This window comes from Notolepis coatsorum (genome assembly GCF_963971535.1).
Source record: "Notolepis coatsorum genome assembly, chromosome: 12".
Lineage (NCBI taxonomy): Eukaryota > Metazoa > Chordata > Actinopteri > Aulopiformes > Paralepididae > Notolepis > Notolepis coatsorum.
The window spans coordinates 14,968,257-14,984,432 of NC_140176.1; the positions used below are offsets into that span (position 1 = coordinate 14,968,257).

General features: G+C 45.9%; 1 protein-coding gene across 1 annotated transcript in view; it reads left to right on the plus strand.

Moving 5' to 3' along the window:
- The window catches only part of adarb2 (adenosine deaminase RNA specific B2 (inactive)), a gene marked incomplete at its 5' end in the record, with an annotated part of 512,623 nt that overhangs the window by 14,678 nt on the left and 481,769 nt on the right, over nt 1–16,176 (plus strand). Inside the window, one exon of the mRNA XM_084325586.1 lies at nt 10,315–10,412. Within this exon, the coding sequence (XP_084181712.1) occupies nt 10,315–10,412 (98 nt within the window). The remainder of the gene's footprint in view (nt 1–10,314; nt 10,413–16,176) is intronic.

Here is a 16,176-nt window from a genome sequence, read left to right on the forward strand (position 1 = left end):
GCTTATATGCTTATATATTTCACATTAGACATGTTTGTAGAATGTGTCTGACTTGTTCCTGGGTCTGCAGTCCTGCAGCTGCAGACATACTCACTATTGGAGCTCAGCCTCTGGGGTTCTGCAGCAGCATTGGTTTCAACGAAGGGAGTGGTTTTACTTACATCATGTGTAGACAGTGTAGACGCCGGCAGCGTGAGTCGGCTGCGTTTGACATTTTCGCGCGTGCAGCTTTTGACTATGCTTAGTTATGCCCAATAGCCAAGACGAAGAAAGAGGTCGGTCATTATCACGTTAGCTAATCTATCCAGAAGAGCGCGGCGAGGCGAGTGGATGTCTTTTCAAAAGAAGCAATACGCCGAAAGGTGTCCAGTCTGCCGGAAAGTACTCGAAGAAGAAGAAGAAGAAATTACACCGTGGGGCCAAGAAAGTTTCCTTCCACGTTGATACTGCGTTATGGTGAGTGACCGTGAGTCAACATATGATTATATACCCGCCGTGGATCTGTCTTTCTCTATCTGGAGCCAAACTGGTCGACGAGCTAATACTACTAGTAGCTAACGCTAACGGTGTGTGCCTGGTGGTGAGAGCACCTGGCTGTATGCAGCTACATAGAGCCACGTGCCTGATTGAGCTAACTGTTAGCCAGACGCCATGTGTGGGCTGGCTGGCTGGCTGTCGGCCCACCACGTCCTCCCCACACCCAGTCTCCTCGGCCGGAGCCGTGGCCCCCCGTACTATACCAGGAGGGAGGGGTGGGGAGCGAAGGTGGAGGGAGGCGCGCTGAGGCCTTTTGTCAACGTGGAGACCTGTGTTGCGGCCTTTCGCCCTGCGCCCTCGTGCAGCCAGGTAACTAAGATTAATGAAAATGTCATGACATTACCCCACTCTTACTTCCTTCCCCTCCCGAATGTTTTGTTAATAACGATGTTTTTTTCCAGGCAAAACATATGCTACTTCACAACATTTGGAGATACGACATGTGCTGTGTGTGAATGGTGTAGCTTGTGTAGCTTGTGTAGCTTGTGTAGCGTTGGGCCATTGGCCAAAGCTGTGTGTGGCCTGGTGTCACAGAGTACCTGGCTAGCCTATTTAGCTGATGTCGGCCATTGGCTCCTTGCTTTGGTTTCTCTGGTATACCCTGCTCTTCTTGTTGGATTTAAGTGTTGATCTTTGTCCTTTTGAATCTGTCATACATGCTCTAGTCTCTAACACACACACACATGACAAACACACATGTTCTCTCTCTCTCTCTCTCTCTCTTTCTAACACACACAGTCTGCCTATGGCGGCCTTTCTCGATGGCTAGGCTGTGCTCAAGGATCTTCAGTCACAGTGCTCAGGTATTCTGCCACTGTGTACTCTCTGTTTAGGGCCAAATAGCATTTCAATTTCTTTCCAATGTGTCTCTCTCTCTCTCTCTCTCTCTCTCTCTTTTGATCTTTGTCCTTTTGAATCTGTCATACATGCTCTAGTCTCTCTCTAACACACACACACATGACAAACACATGTTCTCTCTCTCTCTCTCTCTGTACACTGTATATTGACTGTAGAACGGGAGCTCTCTTTCGCTCTCTCTTTTGCTATATGTTGACTGTATCATGCCCCGCCTCGGGCAGCGCTATTATTTAAGAATATGTTGACTGTATATATAAAAAAAAAAAAAAAAAAAAAAAAATATATATATATATATATATATATATAATTTTTTTTTAATTTTTTTTTTACCTTTGGGGGGGGGGGGGGGCCTCGCGTTAAATCTCGCACAGGGCCTCGCATTTCTCCCAGGCGGCCCTGCATACACACACACTCACAGACAGATCATTGGAACCTAATGTAGTTGTATTGAAGTGATTCATCGCTTTGCAAATTGTAAACAAAATTAGAAACACTTGTCAGCACCCTGTTTCTTGTACGTGGTTCAACTAAGTCGATCAAGATGTCATTATCCAGCTTCAGTTAACCCGATGTTTGAAGCCGGGATTTTCCTGTTCCAAGAAGGTGGATTCAGTCTCGTTAACTCAAGCCAGACTTGATTCTCAGGATCAGTGCGCGCGCCCGCCTCAGCTGAGAAGACAGCAGGTGTCGATCGCAGAAATCCTGATTCTCTAGCGGCATTGATTGATTAATTGATTTAAAACTTTATTAACATATTGCAGTACGGCTCAATCGCCTCGCCGACAAGTTAAATGCGTTATCTATAGGCTAATTTTAAGTCCCTCATTACCTCAATCAATCAGATTATATTTCTTTAAACTTGCCTGCTGGATTGAATAATCAAATGAGATCTTGCTAGCGAAAATAATTAGTTAACTGTTATACAGAATTACGATACGGCTCTCTTACCCATTGATTGATGTATAGTCAATCTTTAACTTATCTCCAATGTGGTCTAACGGGTTGTTCTTTTGACTTTCACACAGACGACCGGGGTTCAAGACCCTAGTCGTCTCCTTCTTTTTGCAATATAGGAATAATTCAATTTGGTGCACGTTGAGAGCTATATAAAGAATGACATCCTCAATGCATGTAGATTTATAATATTTTAACTTAAAACCAGGCTACTTTGGCGTATAATCATTAATATTATATTCAAAAAAATCATATTGGAAAGACCGGATTTTGAACCCCGGTCGCTGGGTTGGCAGGCTTGAGCACTACCGCTGGACCACTGTGCCAGATGGGATAAATTCATTGTTTATACATTAATGAACGAGAGACCCGTGTTTAGAATATCCTTTGTTATGAATGAAGTTTATCTCTTTATCCTCATTCATTAATGTGACGTCAACGGCTCATTAAATTTCTCAAATCCGTCAAACAGCGCATCTCATCAGACATCTTAATCCCAGTTACAATTAAAATAACCACATAATGTGTACATCGCACGAGCGAGCGCCACCGTCGCCACGGTATATATAACGTGCATTATTTAGGACAAAGTGAATTTAGTATCAGCATTTTTGGTCTATTTTACATTTCAAAAGCCCCCTCTGGAAGAATGGAGCACAAGAACGTAATTCAGAATGGTATAATGCAGATCGTAGACTGTGGGAATAGTTTCAGGAAACGGGCCGTCACTTCTTTGCGGGGGCGTGGCGATGGTTCAGGCTAAGTTGAACTTGAACTCTGCTTTCGACCAGGCTCAAACTTTACTTACAGTTAAAGTTATCCGGCTAACTCAGTTATCCAGGTACAAGAAACAGGGCCCAGGGCCCTGTTCCTTGTACCTGACTAACTGAGTTAGCCGGATAATTTTCAGGATAACTTGACTTAAGCTAGACTTGTCGGTTCCCCGACATGTGATTGTCTAAATCACTATGGCAACAGATCAAAAAGTTTGAACCTCCAGCGCAGGGTTAAGTTCAGTTAGCTGGATAACCTGCATGGCCACGCCCTCGCAAAAAGAAATGCCATCTCCCTTCCTGAAATAATCGTCACAGTCTAGATCCCATTATACCATTCTGAATTATGTTTTTGTGCTTCGTTCTTCTAGAGGGGGCTTTTGAAATGTAAAATAATAGACCTAAAATTCTGATAATAAATCATATTCAGCCTATGGATTTACTTTGTCCTAAATAATGCACGTCATAGCTACAGTATATGGCGCTCGCAGGCGCGATACACACTATGTGGTTATTTTAATAACGCGGAGCATTGCAAATGTGAATCCTGCTGGGATATTTTTAATGAATGAAATCGGGCATTTGGCTCTGATTCGTTTCATATTCTCTGCGGTTTATGTATTTGCTTAACGGAGCGCCAAAATTGTGTTTCATTCAAGCATAAATTGAAGCGTCTTTATGCGTGGATTCATTGTGATGTGAATTACGACGAATCTGAATATGTGGATTGTTGAATTGTATCACTGTCACACGTTATTGTGATATTGTAACTGGGAATGTCTGAGGAGGAGATGCACTGTTTGACGGATTTGATGACGTGGACGTGACTTGAGAAAATTGAGCAATTGCAAGCTTTTGACGTTTTGATGAATGAATTTGAGAGTAATGAGTAATCATCTGACGATGAACAAGAGGGTGATTAACATGACTGGTGTCACTGGTATAAACCAAAAGTTAATCAATTCGATGCATGTATGGATGATGTCCGAAACAGATTAAAACCTGATTAATAGTGAAACTGTATATCCCTCCAAGCCTCTCTGACACGTTATTTCGGGGGTCGCGCCTTGAAAACTTTGGGAACCATGTATCTATAAAGTACATGATACCTAAGCACATACAGTACAGATATCCTCATACGTATCTATTAATTCGTATCAATTAGATACTCTTTGGGCTTGTTTTTATCTACTTATTCTGAAAGAGTTGAACTAATTATTTTCGCTAGCAAGATCTCATTCGATTATTCATTCCATTAAGCTTACTGCCAGCAGGCACATTTAAAGAAATATAATCTGATTGATTGGGGTAATGAGGGACTTAAGATGTGCCTATAGATTAGGCATTTAACTTGTCGCCGAGGCTATTGAGCCGTACTGTGTATTTTACCCATTCTGCAATCTGTTAATAAAGTTTTCAATCAATCAATCAATCAATCAATCAGTGCCGTTAGAAAATCAGGATTTCTGGGGTGCTCCAGTAGCACACCATGTTACCGCGCTGCGTCGCGGAACTCCGTGCTGCGTCACGGATCTGGTTGACTCCGAGTTCGATTCCCGGACTCGCCGTCATTTGCCGAATGTCTCCCCCTGCTCTCTCTCCCGTTTCACCCTACAACTGTCGGTCATGCTTGACCAGGAAAGCGATAAACGCTAAAAAATAAAGTTAAAAAAAAAAAAAAAAAAAATCAGGATTTCTGCGATCGACACCTGCTGTCTTTTCAGGTGAGGCGGCCGCGCGCAATTATCCTGAGTATCAAGTCTGGTTCGAATTAACGAGACTGAATCAGCGTTCGAGGAACAGGGAAAGCCTGGATTCAAACATCGGGTTAATTGAATCTGGATAATGGGACTTTTGATTGACTTAGTTGAACCAGGTACGGGGAATAGGGCCCTGATCATTATGTCCACCAAGGAGGTTATGTTGTCACTCCTGTCGTGTTGTCAACAAGATCTCTCAAAAAGCAATGGCCCGATCACAAATATTTGCTGTGTCACATCTCCACCATGACACAACATTTGCTGTGGATATTCATGACACAACCTATTGGTTTATGTTACCCTGTGACCTTTCCTCTAGCACCACCATCAGGCCAAACATTCAGTGCAATATAGCTGCTCCTGTCCGTCTTCGTTAGGGACGCGACACTACATCATCTGTTCTGCATGTTTTTCCATTGGGTTTATCTTATCGGGAGGGGAAACCCTTGCGAGCATGGGGAGGACATGCAAACTCCACACAGAAAGGCCTGGTAGATACCCCACCTGGGTAACTGGCAATAAGAGAAAGTTCGAGAACCACTGGCCTACATGTTAACCTCTTAACTGGTGCCCCCAAAAGTGGACTTTTCTTTACTTGAACTTGAGGACTGCATACCTTTTTTTGCAAACCAAAATACTATACTTCATACTTATAGCACATGCATGAGCCTGGTCTCGTTTGAAAGATACAATTCTGAAGTTTCTGATACAATAAAGATAATTTACTTTTAGTGCTAATGAAATAGAGTAACAAAGGTCTGAACTTGAGTTGTAGAAAAACTTGTTATGTTTTTCTGTAGTAGTTAGAAAAACACCCTGGGTCCATAGCATGTACATGTCCAAATTTCATAAAGATCCGTTCAGAAATGAGTGATTAGGAGCGATTTAGGTAAAAAAAAGTTCTCTTTCTGTTTGCGCTCGTGACTTTTTACCTAGATCCCTGATTCAGTCATCCCCAGCTGGGGTAGCCTTGGAAAGCCACACTCATTGGTTACAACCCTGTGCAATACTTTTCGAGATCGCCAAATGATTGACAGAGCTAGAGTGGTCGGGAGTGGTATTCGACGCCTCACATATCGGCATGTAACTCGAGAACCGCTGAACGGATTTTGTCGCCTGAATCGGCAATCGACAGGCAACATTTCCTTCACCTGTGCCAATTGCGCGCCGGTAGAGCGTGCGCCGAAGTGCAGCGGGTGTGTGAGACGGGCACGGAAGATTGAGCTGACGTGAAGTGGGTGTGTGCAGACAGTATGGAGGGTTGTGAAGGTGAAACTGTAATAAACACAGCTTGAATCATAAAACACATACATATAAAATATGTTTTAAATAGGTTGTGTACTCTGCGATGTTACACAACATACACCGTTTTACCTTCAGCTTGAAAGACAGCCGGCTGACTGTGTTTCATTTGCAAATTCCAACTCATTCTGTTCCATAATAGTCTTAGAGTTTCGGAATTAAGTTACTCTTCTTATTATTTTGTATTGTCTGGCAGTGGAGACACGTTGGAGCGCATTGCTGCCATCAAATGAAAAAAAGAAAAACAAGCAGTGAATTGAGGATCATTTTAAATGGAATAATTTTGAGTTATTACATTAATCATGGGAGGGATGTTATTGAGGTGCCCTTGAGCAAGTTACGGCTTACCGCTCCAGTGTAGCTGCTCAGTTGCCAACGATAGAAGTCTGTGATTGTACTGGGCAGCTTGTGTGTGTTTGTGTGTTAGTGCACGTGTGTGTGTGTGTGTGTGTGTGTGTGTGTGTGTGTGTGTGTGTGTGTGTGTGTGTGTGTGTGTGTGTGTGTGTGTGTGTGTGTGTGTGTGTGACCTTCCCTCTCCCTGCAATCACTCCCCCACGCTGCTGTACTAATCATTATGCTCGGTTAAATAAAGCATAAATAAAGCGAAGGCTTTAACAATTTGAGTGCCAGCGTTTGTTTGTCGGATTTTTTAAAATTTATTAGCGATTTGAATTCATATTTCATCAATCGAGCCTCACGCTAGTGTTGCAGACTCTATCTGAGCTCCATTGGGGGGGGGGGGGGGGCAGTTTCCTCATTTTACTTTTCCGTCAAGCCAACTGAAGGATCCAAGTGATCGCCGAGCCGCAAAACAACGTGGAATACATATTTACAGTACCCAACGCTGAATCAATAAACGCGATCGATATTTGGAATGGCGATCAGGAATTGGAATAATCTTTTTGGAGAACATCTGATCTGAGGTAAGCAATTTATTTGACCAGTCTTGGGGTAATCGGATCTGTTTTGACCTATATATCAGCGTGTGCCCTATGTGTGTGTGTGTAGGTGTGTGTGTGTGTGTGTGTGTGTGTGTGTGTGTGCACGCTGATCAGGAAATGAGAGAATATATTTTTCAGATCGCTTATATAGCGTGCATAAGTACACATATACTATGGATAATCTAGCGTTTATTTGAAAACTATTCATAAATAGGCCGAAAAATTACAACGTTTTTTATGTATGCCAGAATATTCCAGTAAAGGGCGTTTATCACGGAATCTATATATTTTCCTGAAAAACGAGGGCTTTTCAAAATGCTATAAAACGGAAATGAACCGATTAAAAAACAATCCGTTTCGACAATGTTGACTGCAAACAAGTAATTGATAAACGACGGCCATATTAGACATAATTTAAGACAGAGATTATGCGTTCACAACGCTATCATTGAAGTGGGTGCTGGCATCCAACCATGCTTTACCATGTTAACAAGTGGCAACCAAAGTGTTAACAGTGTTGTGCAACGGGTAATACAAGGCAACAACACTGCTAGGGTCACAGGTTCAATTCCCTCACAGGGCACCTTAAAGCATTGGTTCTCAAACCTTCTCAGGTCAAGGACCCCCAAGTTGGTAATAGGTCAGGGACCCCCATTTAATACGATTTTGTCATAGAGGAACCACATATGACAAAATATCTGTTGCTAGATTTAGTCCAAGATCTATAATGTATGTTGGTGTGGAGATAACGTGGAAGTGAGTGAAACTTAGAATCCTAAAATGTATTATACAATCTCACAATGGTCCAACTTGTGAATAAAATATTTGTCAAATTAAACTATTACTATTATTTTGCTTAAGGATCCCCTGGAACCCCCTCCGGGACCCCTGGGGGTCCACTGCTTTGAATGCCACCTCCCTGCACTCGGGACATACCCTGTTCCTCACCAAGTGGCACCATTTGAGTTGTACAACATTCTTCTCCAACATGTGTACAGGGGGCCGATTGACTGTACCGCCACCTAGAGTATCTAGATTTTTTCCGCGATGAGGTCGCTGATCCCCAATCACTATTTCCACTAAGTGGCAGCAGTGTGTAAATAAAGTTCAGTGTTCCAGCCATCATTGAATATCAAATAAAGAAGCAGTCTTGTATTCTGGGTAGAAAAAACTAGTTTATTTTTCCTGAATTTGCCTCCAATGGCACACCGGTTATGATACAGCATCAGGTCTGCTGTGTAGATAGGAACCACTCTCTCAAAATATTGAATCTCATATATCTGACCTTTTCGCTCATAACATCCCTTACACTTCCATATGCCTCCACTACATCTGAAAATACACCTTCAGCATCTCGCATATGCTGCAAATCTCACCACGTCTGAAGGAACTGGCATGTTAACATGTGGGTCAAAACTGTTGACACTGTGGACCTTTGAAGTTGCATTGGACATTCTCTGGAAGAGAGCCACTTCTTCCTCATCTAGAGTTAAACTCTGTAGACAGGTTAGCATTTTAGCATCAGATGTGGTGAGTTCTGAGCCTCTACGAGTTGTGGAGAGGTCGATTTTCTGATACACTCCAACCTATGCAAGTGATGACGTGGCATAAAAATGTGTACCGCACCATGTAACTACGCTTGCAGCGTAATCGCAACCTCCTGGGTTTGAATCCGGCCCAGGACATGTGTTGCATGTCCTCCCCATCTCTCTTCCAATTTCTCTCTGTCCTGTCAATAAAAGAACTTAAAAATGCCCCCCTCCCACCCAAAAAAAGAATGACATAATAGGACACACATTTCAGAAACTTGGCCTTGGTAATCAAATGTATAAAAATGTATTTAAAAAAGCAAATAAAAGTATTGTCTCTCTATACTCAGATCTGTTTGACAGTTGCACACTAGCAAAACTGGTGTGAAGTTTTGGTTTCTGTTTGGGTCTCAACAGTAGCTGTGAGGATTGGTTCATTCCCCGCCACACGCTTCTTGGGGTGCTGTGATGATTGGTCCGTTGCCTAACGCACACTTCTAGGTCAAGTATCAATTACCATCACGCACCTGATGTGTGTTCTAATCAGCGCTCCAGGGGCTTCATATGCTCGGACCTTCTGTCATTCGATGTCGGGTCGTTTTGAGTATTACTGCTTTGAATACTTCTGTTTCTGCCTGTTGTTCCCCGTTGCTGTGCCTCGTCTACTCTCCCTCCAGGACATCTTTGGATTACCGCTGGTGAAGACCGTGTCCCCCGTTTTGAGCTGCGCCTCGTTTACCCGCTTTACTCTTGCGCTTTGGTGAGTTTGAACCAAACCCTTTTTTGGACGATTCTGAGTTGTGTGTTTTGAAGAACACTGAAGAGTTCTATTTTTGCTTACACTTGACTCAGCTAAGTTGTGTGTTAAAGGAGACACTGAAGATTATCATTTGCTTGCACTGGACTCAGCTGGGGTGTGTGTTTAGAAGAGACACAGAAGTTTATGGTTTTTGTTTTGCACTGACCCTCAGCTAAATTGTGTGTTGTGGTGAACACTGAAGATATCGTTTTGTTTGTTCTGACCCAGCTAAGGGAGGAGGAGACCGCACTGCCTCTGTGTGATGTGGATTGTTATTTACCTCTCTCTCTCTCTCTCTCTCTCTCTCTCTCTCTCTCTCTTCCACCTCGAGTTGAAGCTGGGAGTATCTGCAGAGCCGCTTCAGCGTCAATACCGTTTCCCCACCTCGAACACCAAGAGGATCTGCAGAGCCGCAGATAACTCTGCTGAAGGCAGTCTCCCTTTGTTTCAAGATTGTTACTTGCTCCTTTTTGACTCTGAAAATAAATACGCCCTAGTATTTGGCTAACTCTGAACTACCTGTCTGTGCCGTGCGTTTGAGGTCGGTTTCAAACCCTAACAGTAGCATTTTGTGACATTTACGAAAACTATACCATTTCTAAATGTAACTATTCGGTATCTATAGGCTACAGAGTATTCATAGCCGACTATGTCATATTCATCATGCAGAAAATACCCAGATTTGCTCCAACACACCTGGCCATTTCTATGGCTCAAGTTGAAACCTTTTCAAAGTAAATGGTGTTCACGCCACCTCAAGTAAAGCTGTGTCTATTTGTATGCATTCGCTGCGCCTTTGAATTTGGTTTCACGTTGTATTTGAAGATACTGTTAAGAGGTTTTCTTGCTTTGTGTCTTCAGGTGCTGGGGCTGCGTGAGCTGGCAGAGGAAGACAAGTACCGAACTAACAAACTCAGAGTGCAGCACCGCAAAGAACTGCTACTGACTCTCTCTCAGAGGTATGTACTCACACATTTTTTGTTTAGTTTTAGTTAGGGATGCACCGATCCGACTTTTTCATTCCAGATACCGATACCTGGCTTTGGGTATCAGCCGATACCGAGTACCGATCCGATACCATTATCTGAAATAAAAAAATAAAATAAAAAATCTAACCCTAACTAACGTAAGGTTATCCTATAACCCTAGTTATATAATACTGGCTGAGCGTCCCGCTCTGCCTACTGAGATAACGCATCATCTCTAGCACCTAGTCTGCTCCAGGAAACAAAACAAATGCACCCACTTGCACGTGACCATGCCACTCCCATGCGCCCTATATTACGCCGGAAGTGGTCACGCCTCACCCTTCCCAGTTCGATTTCCATAAGCGGAAAACATCCAAGGGACCTCAGGGTGCTAAGAGCGGGACGCTCAGCCAGTATCATATAACTAGGGTTATAGGATAACCTTACATTATATATCAACTGGCTATCGTGTCCCGCTCTGCCTACTATGGAGTGCGCCCTGACACCCCCGGGGGGAACCAGTCCAGCCAACGTGTAGCAAAGGGCAATGCCCTCGCACAACCAATGTGACAGGCGCTGCTTGGACAGCGCCTCACCTACGCGAGGGCCACCGTAACAAACAAACAGTTGATCGGAAGCTCTGCGTGCGACTAAGTTAAACCCCCAGTGCACGGACAGGACATGACAGGTGAAGGCTCGACTCCAACCTACTAGCGTGAGGAGGAGGATGAAACGCCTGAATCACAATATCCCAGGAGCGACAAGAGCTCCGGATATTTTTTGGCACGAAGGCTGGATCAGGCCACAGAGTCGCCTGCTATCGGCCCGAATAGACAGGTACTCCGACCGCACCGAGAGAGCACATGGCTCACCGACGCATTTAGCGGAGGTGATGGCCCAAAAAGGAACGCGGTCGTAAGACAGACGATCCAATGGCGCCTGCCCAAGAGGCTCAAACGGGGGCCCCCAACAGCCTTTCCAGAACAGTTGGAGGTCCCGACTCGGAGACAGAGAATGTTCCACAGGCTTGAGACGCCGTGCGCCAAGCAAGAACGTCCCACAGTATTACACGTACAGAATCCCGGGCGGCCACGGACCGAGCGTACTCCTCCCTGTCTGATGACATACGACACCGACGTCGTGCTGTCCGTCCTGATCAGAAGAAAGTGTGTAAGTTAAAATACAATACACTGATTAATATACACAAGTTACAATACACTGTTACAATATAATAATCAGATGTTCCTTCAAACCTTTTTTGTCCATTTTTGAAGAAGGTTTTTTTTGCCATATATACCCATACATACATGCCTACATACTCACAGGATTGTTTTTTCATTTGTTATTTCATTTAACATTTTTGTTTTCAATTCAGCTACGTCATTTGTTATTTCATTTAACATTTTTGTTTTCAATTCAGCTACGTAGTTTCAGTTGAGTTATTAGTTTCAGTATTATTATTATTATTATTATTATTATTATTATTATTATTATTATTATTATTATTATTATTATTATTATTATTATTATTATTATTATTATTATTATTATTATTATTATTATTATCTTTTTTGTTTTGTTTATTATAATATAGTATTGTGGGAAGTCGAAGGAAGAGGTGATACAATAACGCGTGTGACAGGTCCTTCAGTTACTTCCTACTTTATTCATTCAGAAAATCACAGCTGTACACACACCTACCACTCTCCTATATCTCCTCCTCTGTGACCCTTCAACTCTGGAGTGAGAGACTCCCTCAATGTGACATCACACAGGCCCCCCCCCGAACACCCAGAGTAGACATACCCTGCAATCCCAACCCATACAAAACCCCCCAAAGTACTCAGCCCCTCGAGGCCTGACTACCCGACCATAACGACTGCTCTTAACAGTCAGGGGGGAAGGGCACGAGCCGGCGGCCGTCCGCGCCGGCGGCGAGGCTGGACTGGGGGAGAGTCCGGGGCTGCCGGGGTAGAGGTAGACACGGGCCGAAAGCTTGCGGCAGAAGTGGGGTTGGGTGGACGGCCGCGCCGTCGGGGCTGAGCCAGCTCCACCGGCCCGTCCGTGGCCACGTGTGCAGGCTTCAAACGGTCCACTGATATCCGCTCTCTGTCCACCATAAAGCTCTTGGGTCCCGTTCCAGGACCCGGAAGGGCCCATCGTACGGAGCCTGGAGTGGAGAACGGTGGGCATCGCGGCGGATGAACACGTACGGGGCTGACATCAAGTCCTTGGGGATGTAGGACAGGAGAAGACAGTGATGTGCGGGCACGGGAGCGAAAGTGTTGGCGGCGTCTCGGATGGCCAAGCGATGAGATGAACGCCCGAGCCACGTCCGCCGATGTAGTGGATGACAGGGGCACGGCTTCCGGCCACCTGGTGGTCCTGTCCACCATGGTCAGTAGGTGAGTGAACCCCTGGGAGGGGGGCAGCGGGCCCACCAGGTCCACGTTGACATGATCAAAACGTCTCTCCGGGATGAGAAATGGCCCCAGCGGGGCCTTAGTGTGCCGATGCACCTTGGCGCGCTGGCACGCTACACAAGAGGCTGCCCACCCCTTGACGTCCTTCCTGAGGCCTGGCCAGACGAACCTAGCCCTCACCAGCTTAACTGATGCCTTCACCCCCGGGTGCGACAAAGCATGTATAGCATCGTAAATGCGGCGGCGCCAGCCAGCGGGGACCATCGGGCGAGGTCGGCCGGTGGAGACATCGCAGAGGAGCGTGGCCTTACTGTCCTGGAACACCACATCCTCCAGTCTCAGTCCTGTCGTGGCCGTCCTGAATGCCTGGATGTCCATGTCCGTGCACTGGTCAACTACCATGGCTGCGTAGTCCACACCCAGGTGCACAGTGTTGACCTGCACTCTGGAGAGGCAGTCAGCCACCAGGTTGTCCTTGCCCGCCACATGCTGCCGGTCTATGGTGAATTCCGAAATGGCAGACATTTGGCGCTGCTGCCGTGCCGACCATGGTTCCGTGGTCTTAGCCATGGCAAAGGTCAGAGGCTTGTGGTCCACGAACCTAAAATGACGCGTGGCGAGGAAAAGGGCGAGCAGCTCCCTGTCAAACGTGCTGTATTTCCTCTCGTTGTCCCGCAGTGTCCTGCTGAAAAAGGCCAGAGGCTGCCAGGCACCGGCCACCCACTGATCACACACCGCCCCCACAGCATAGTCCGAGGCATCGGTCGTGAGGGCTATTGGAGCGGCCGGGTATGGGTGTGCCAGCATAGTAGCGTTAGCGAGAGCAGCCTTAGCACTATCAAATGCCTGGACCCTCTCAGGGGACCAGTCTACCTCCTGATCGTCCTTCTTGCCCCCTTAGTGCCCCGTACAGGGGGTGCATCAAGAGAGCCGCTCCTGGTATGAATCGGTTATAAAAATGTACCATACCAAGGAACTCCTGTAGGGGCTTGATGGTGCGAGGACGTGGGAAGGCAGTGATCGCCTCCACCTTGGTGGGCAGAGGCACAGCTCCCTGTGAAGAGATGTGATGGCCCAGGAAGTCTATGTCTGGCCGGCCGAACTGACACTTGGCCGGGTTCACAATCAGCCCATGTTCATTCAGCCGCTGAAACAGCTGTCGGAGGTGCAAACAATGCTCTTCAGCAGATGTGCTGGCCACCAGGATGTCGTCTAAATACACAAATTAAAATGACAACCCCCGCAGCACAGAGTCCATTAACCGCTGGAAGGTCTGCGCTGCCCCCTTGAGTCGAAAAGTCCAAACGGGGTAATAACGGCGGTCTTGGGCACGTCTCTGGGATGGACTGGCACCTGGTGGTAGCCCCACACCAAATCCACCTTGGAGAAAATGGTGGTCCCGGCCAGGTGAACAGAAAAGTCCTGGATGTGCGGGACAGGGTAGCGGTCATGAGTTATTGAGGCGCCGGAAATCTCCACACGGGCGCCACTTCCCATCAGCTTTTGGAACCATATGCAAAGGCGAGGCCCACAGGCTGTCGGAGCGCCGCACAATGCCGAGCTGCTCCATTGTGTCGAACTCCCCTTTAGCGATGGCCAGTTTAGCGGCGTCAAGGCGGCGTGCACGCGCGAAAACTGGCGGACCGGCCGTGGGAATATAATGCTCCACCCCATGTTTTGCGACCATAGCAGAAAATGTGGGCACAGTCAGAGCGGGGAAATCAGTGAGAAGCCGCTGGTACATGTCCCCTGTGGCGAGGATGTTGGCGAGGGCGAGCCCCCCCCCCCCCCCCCCCAGAGTGCAGGGGTAAGTGGCAAATGACACAGCGTCAATTAAGCGACAGTTCGCTACATCCACCAAAAGTCTATGAGCGCATAAAAAATCCGCGCCCAGTATGGGCATCGACACAGAAGCAATTACAAAATCCCAATTAAAAGCATGTCCATTGAAACAAACAGTCACTGACCTGGTGCAGAAGGTGCGAATCGGAGTCCCATTGGCGGCGTCCAGTAGGGGGCCGTGACTGCCACTCAAGCTGTCCGCAGCTGAAGCTGGCAGGATACTCCGCTGGGCTCCCGAATCCACCAGCAAGCGCCTACTGGACAACGTATCCTCAATGAACAGCAGCCTCGTTGTGTCGCCAGCACTCACAGCCGCTAATGAGCGCCGGCTCTGGCATTTCCCTGGCCGGCAAAAGAGCACGGCTGCTCACAACGTCTGCCTTTGGCACCATAACGCAGATGAAAAAAACACAGTTCATTCTCCCTCTGGCGATCCGATACCGCAGCTCCCGTCATCTCCCCCGCCGGCAGCGCAGCGTTAACGTTAACGCTGTAGTGGCGGGTTGCCAGCAATATTCTGTCAGCTTCTTCCGCCATCCCCCGATAATCCTTGGCTGTCACGAGCGGCGAGCTGGCCAAGGCAGTGCGTACTGGAGGTGGAAGCTGACGCAGAAATAACTGTACAAATAAAAATGATGCGTCACCTGAGCCGAGCAACGCCAACATGTTCTCCATGAGCTCGGTCGGTTTACTGTCACCTAAACCGTTCAGTGACAACAGGCGCAACAGCTGTTGTTTGAGAGTGGCGTATTTCCCCATGGCTGGTGGGTCTCGCAAAAATCCCATGACGCGACGGGTGGTTTGTGCATCAATGTGACACCATAGTATAGTATTTTATAGTATAGATTGAAGAAGATCAGAAAAGGTATTGTGTGATGTGAACCGCTCAATTAACATTATGCACCAATGCCTTCTCATGCTTGTTGTGTTGACAGATTTGACCAAATTGACAAAGACTAAAACTAACAAAATTGTCTGTATATATATTTTACAAATATAGTTTAGTATAGTTAGTAAATTTTCCCCCCCCTAAAGCCTAGTTTTTATTTCAGTTAACAAAGTTTTTCACACCTAGTTTAACGTTTTAGTCTAGTTTTAGTTAACTATAATAACCTTGACTCACACTCCTTGATACACAGAAGTTCCATTCTAAAGCAAATAGAACCAGTGGACAAAATAATCTCCAATAATGGCTCAAATATATTTAGAACACAGCATATTCTTAATTTATTTATCATATCATTCATTATCATTCCTAATAGGTGAAATTATAATAGTATTTATAAAGCAATACAAGCAACATATTTCATGTTCTAGCACAAATATGGAAACTGTTCTATTCGCTCATTTCAAATGTCTTGGACACACTACTATGCCCTATAACCCTAGTTATATAATACTGGCTGAGCGTCCCGCTCTGCCTACTGAGATAACGCATCATCTCTAGCACCTAGTCTGCTCCAGGAAACAAAACAAATGCACCCACTTGC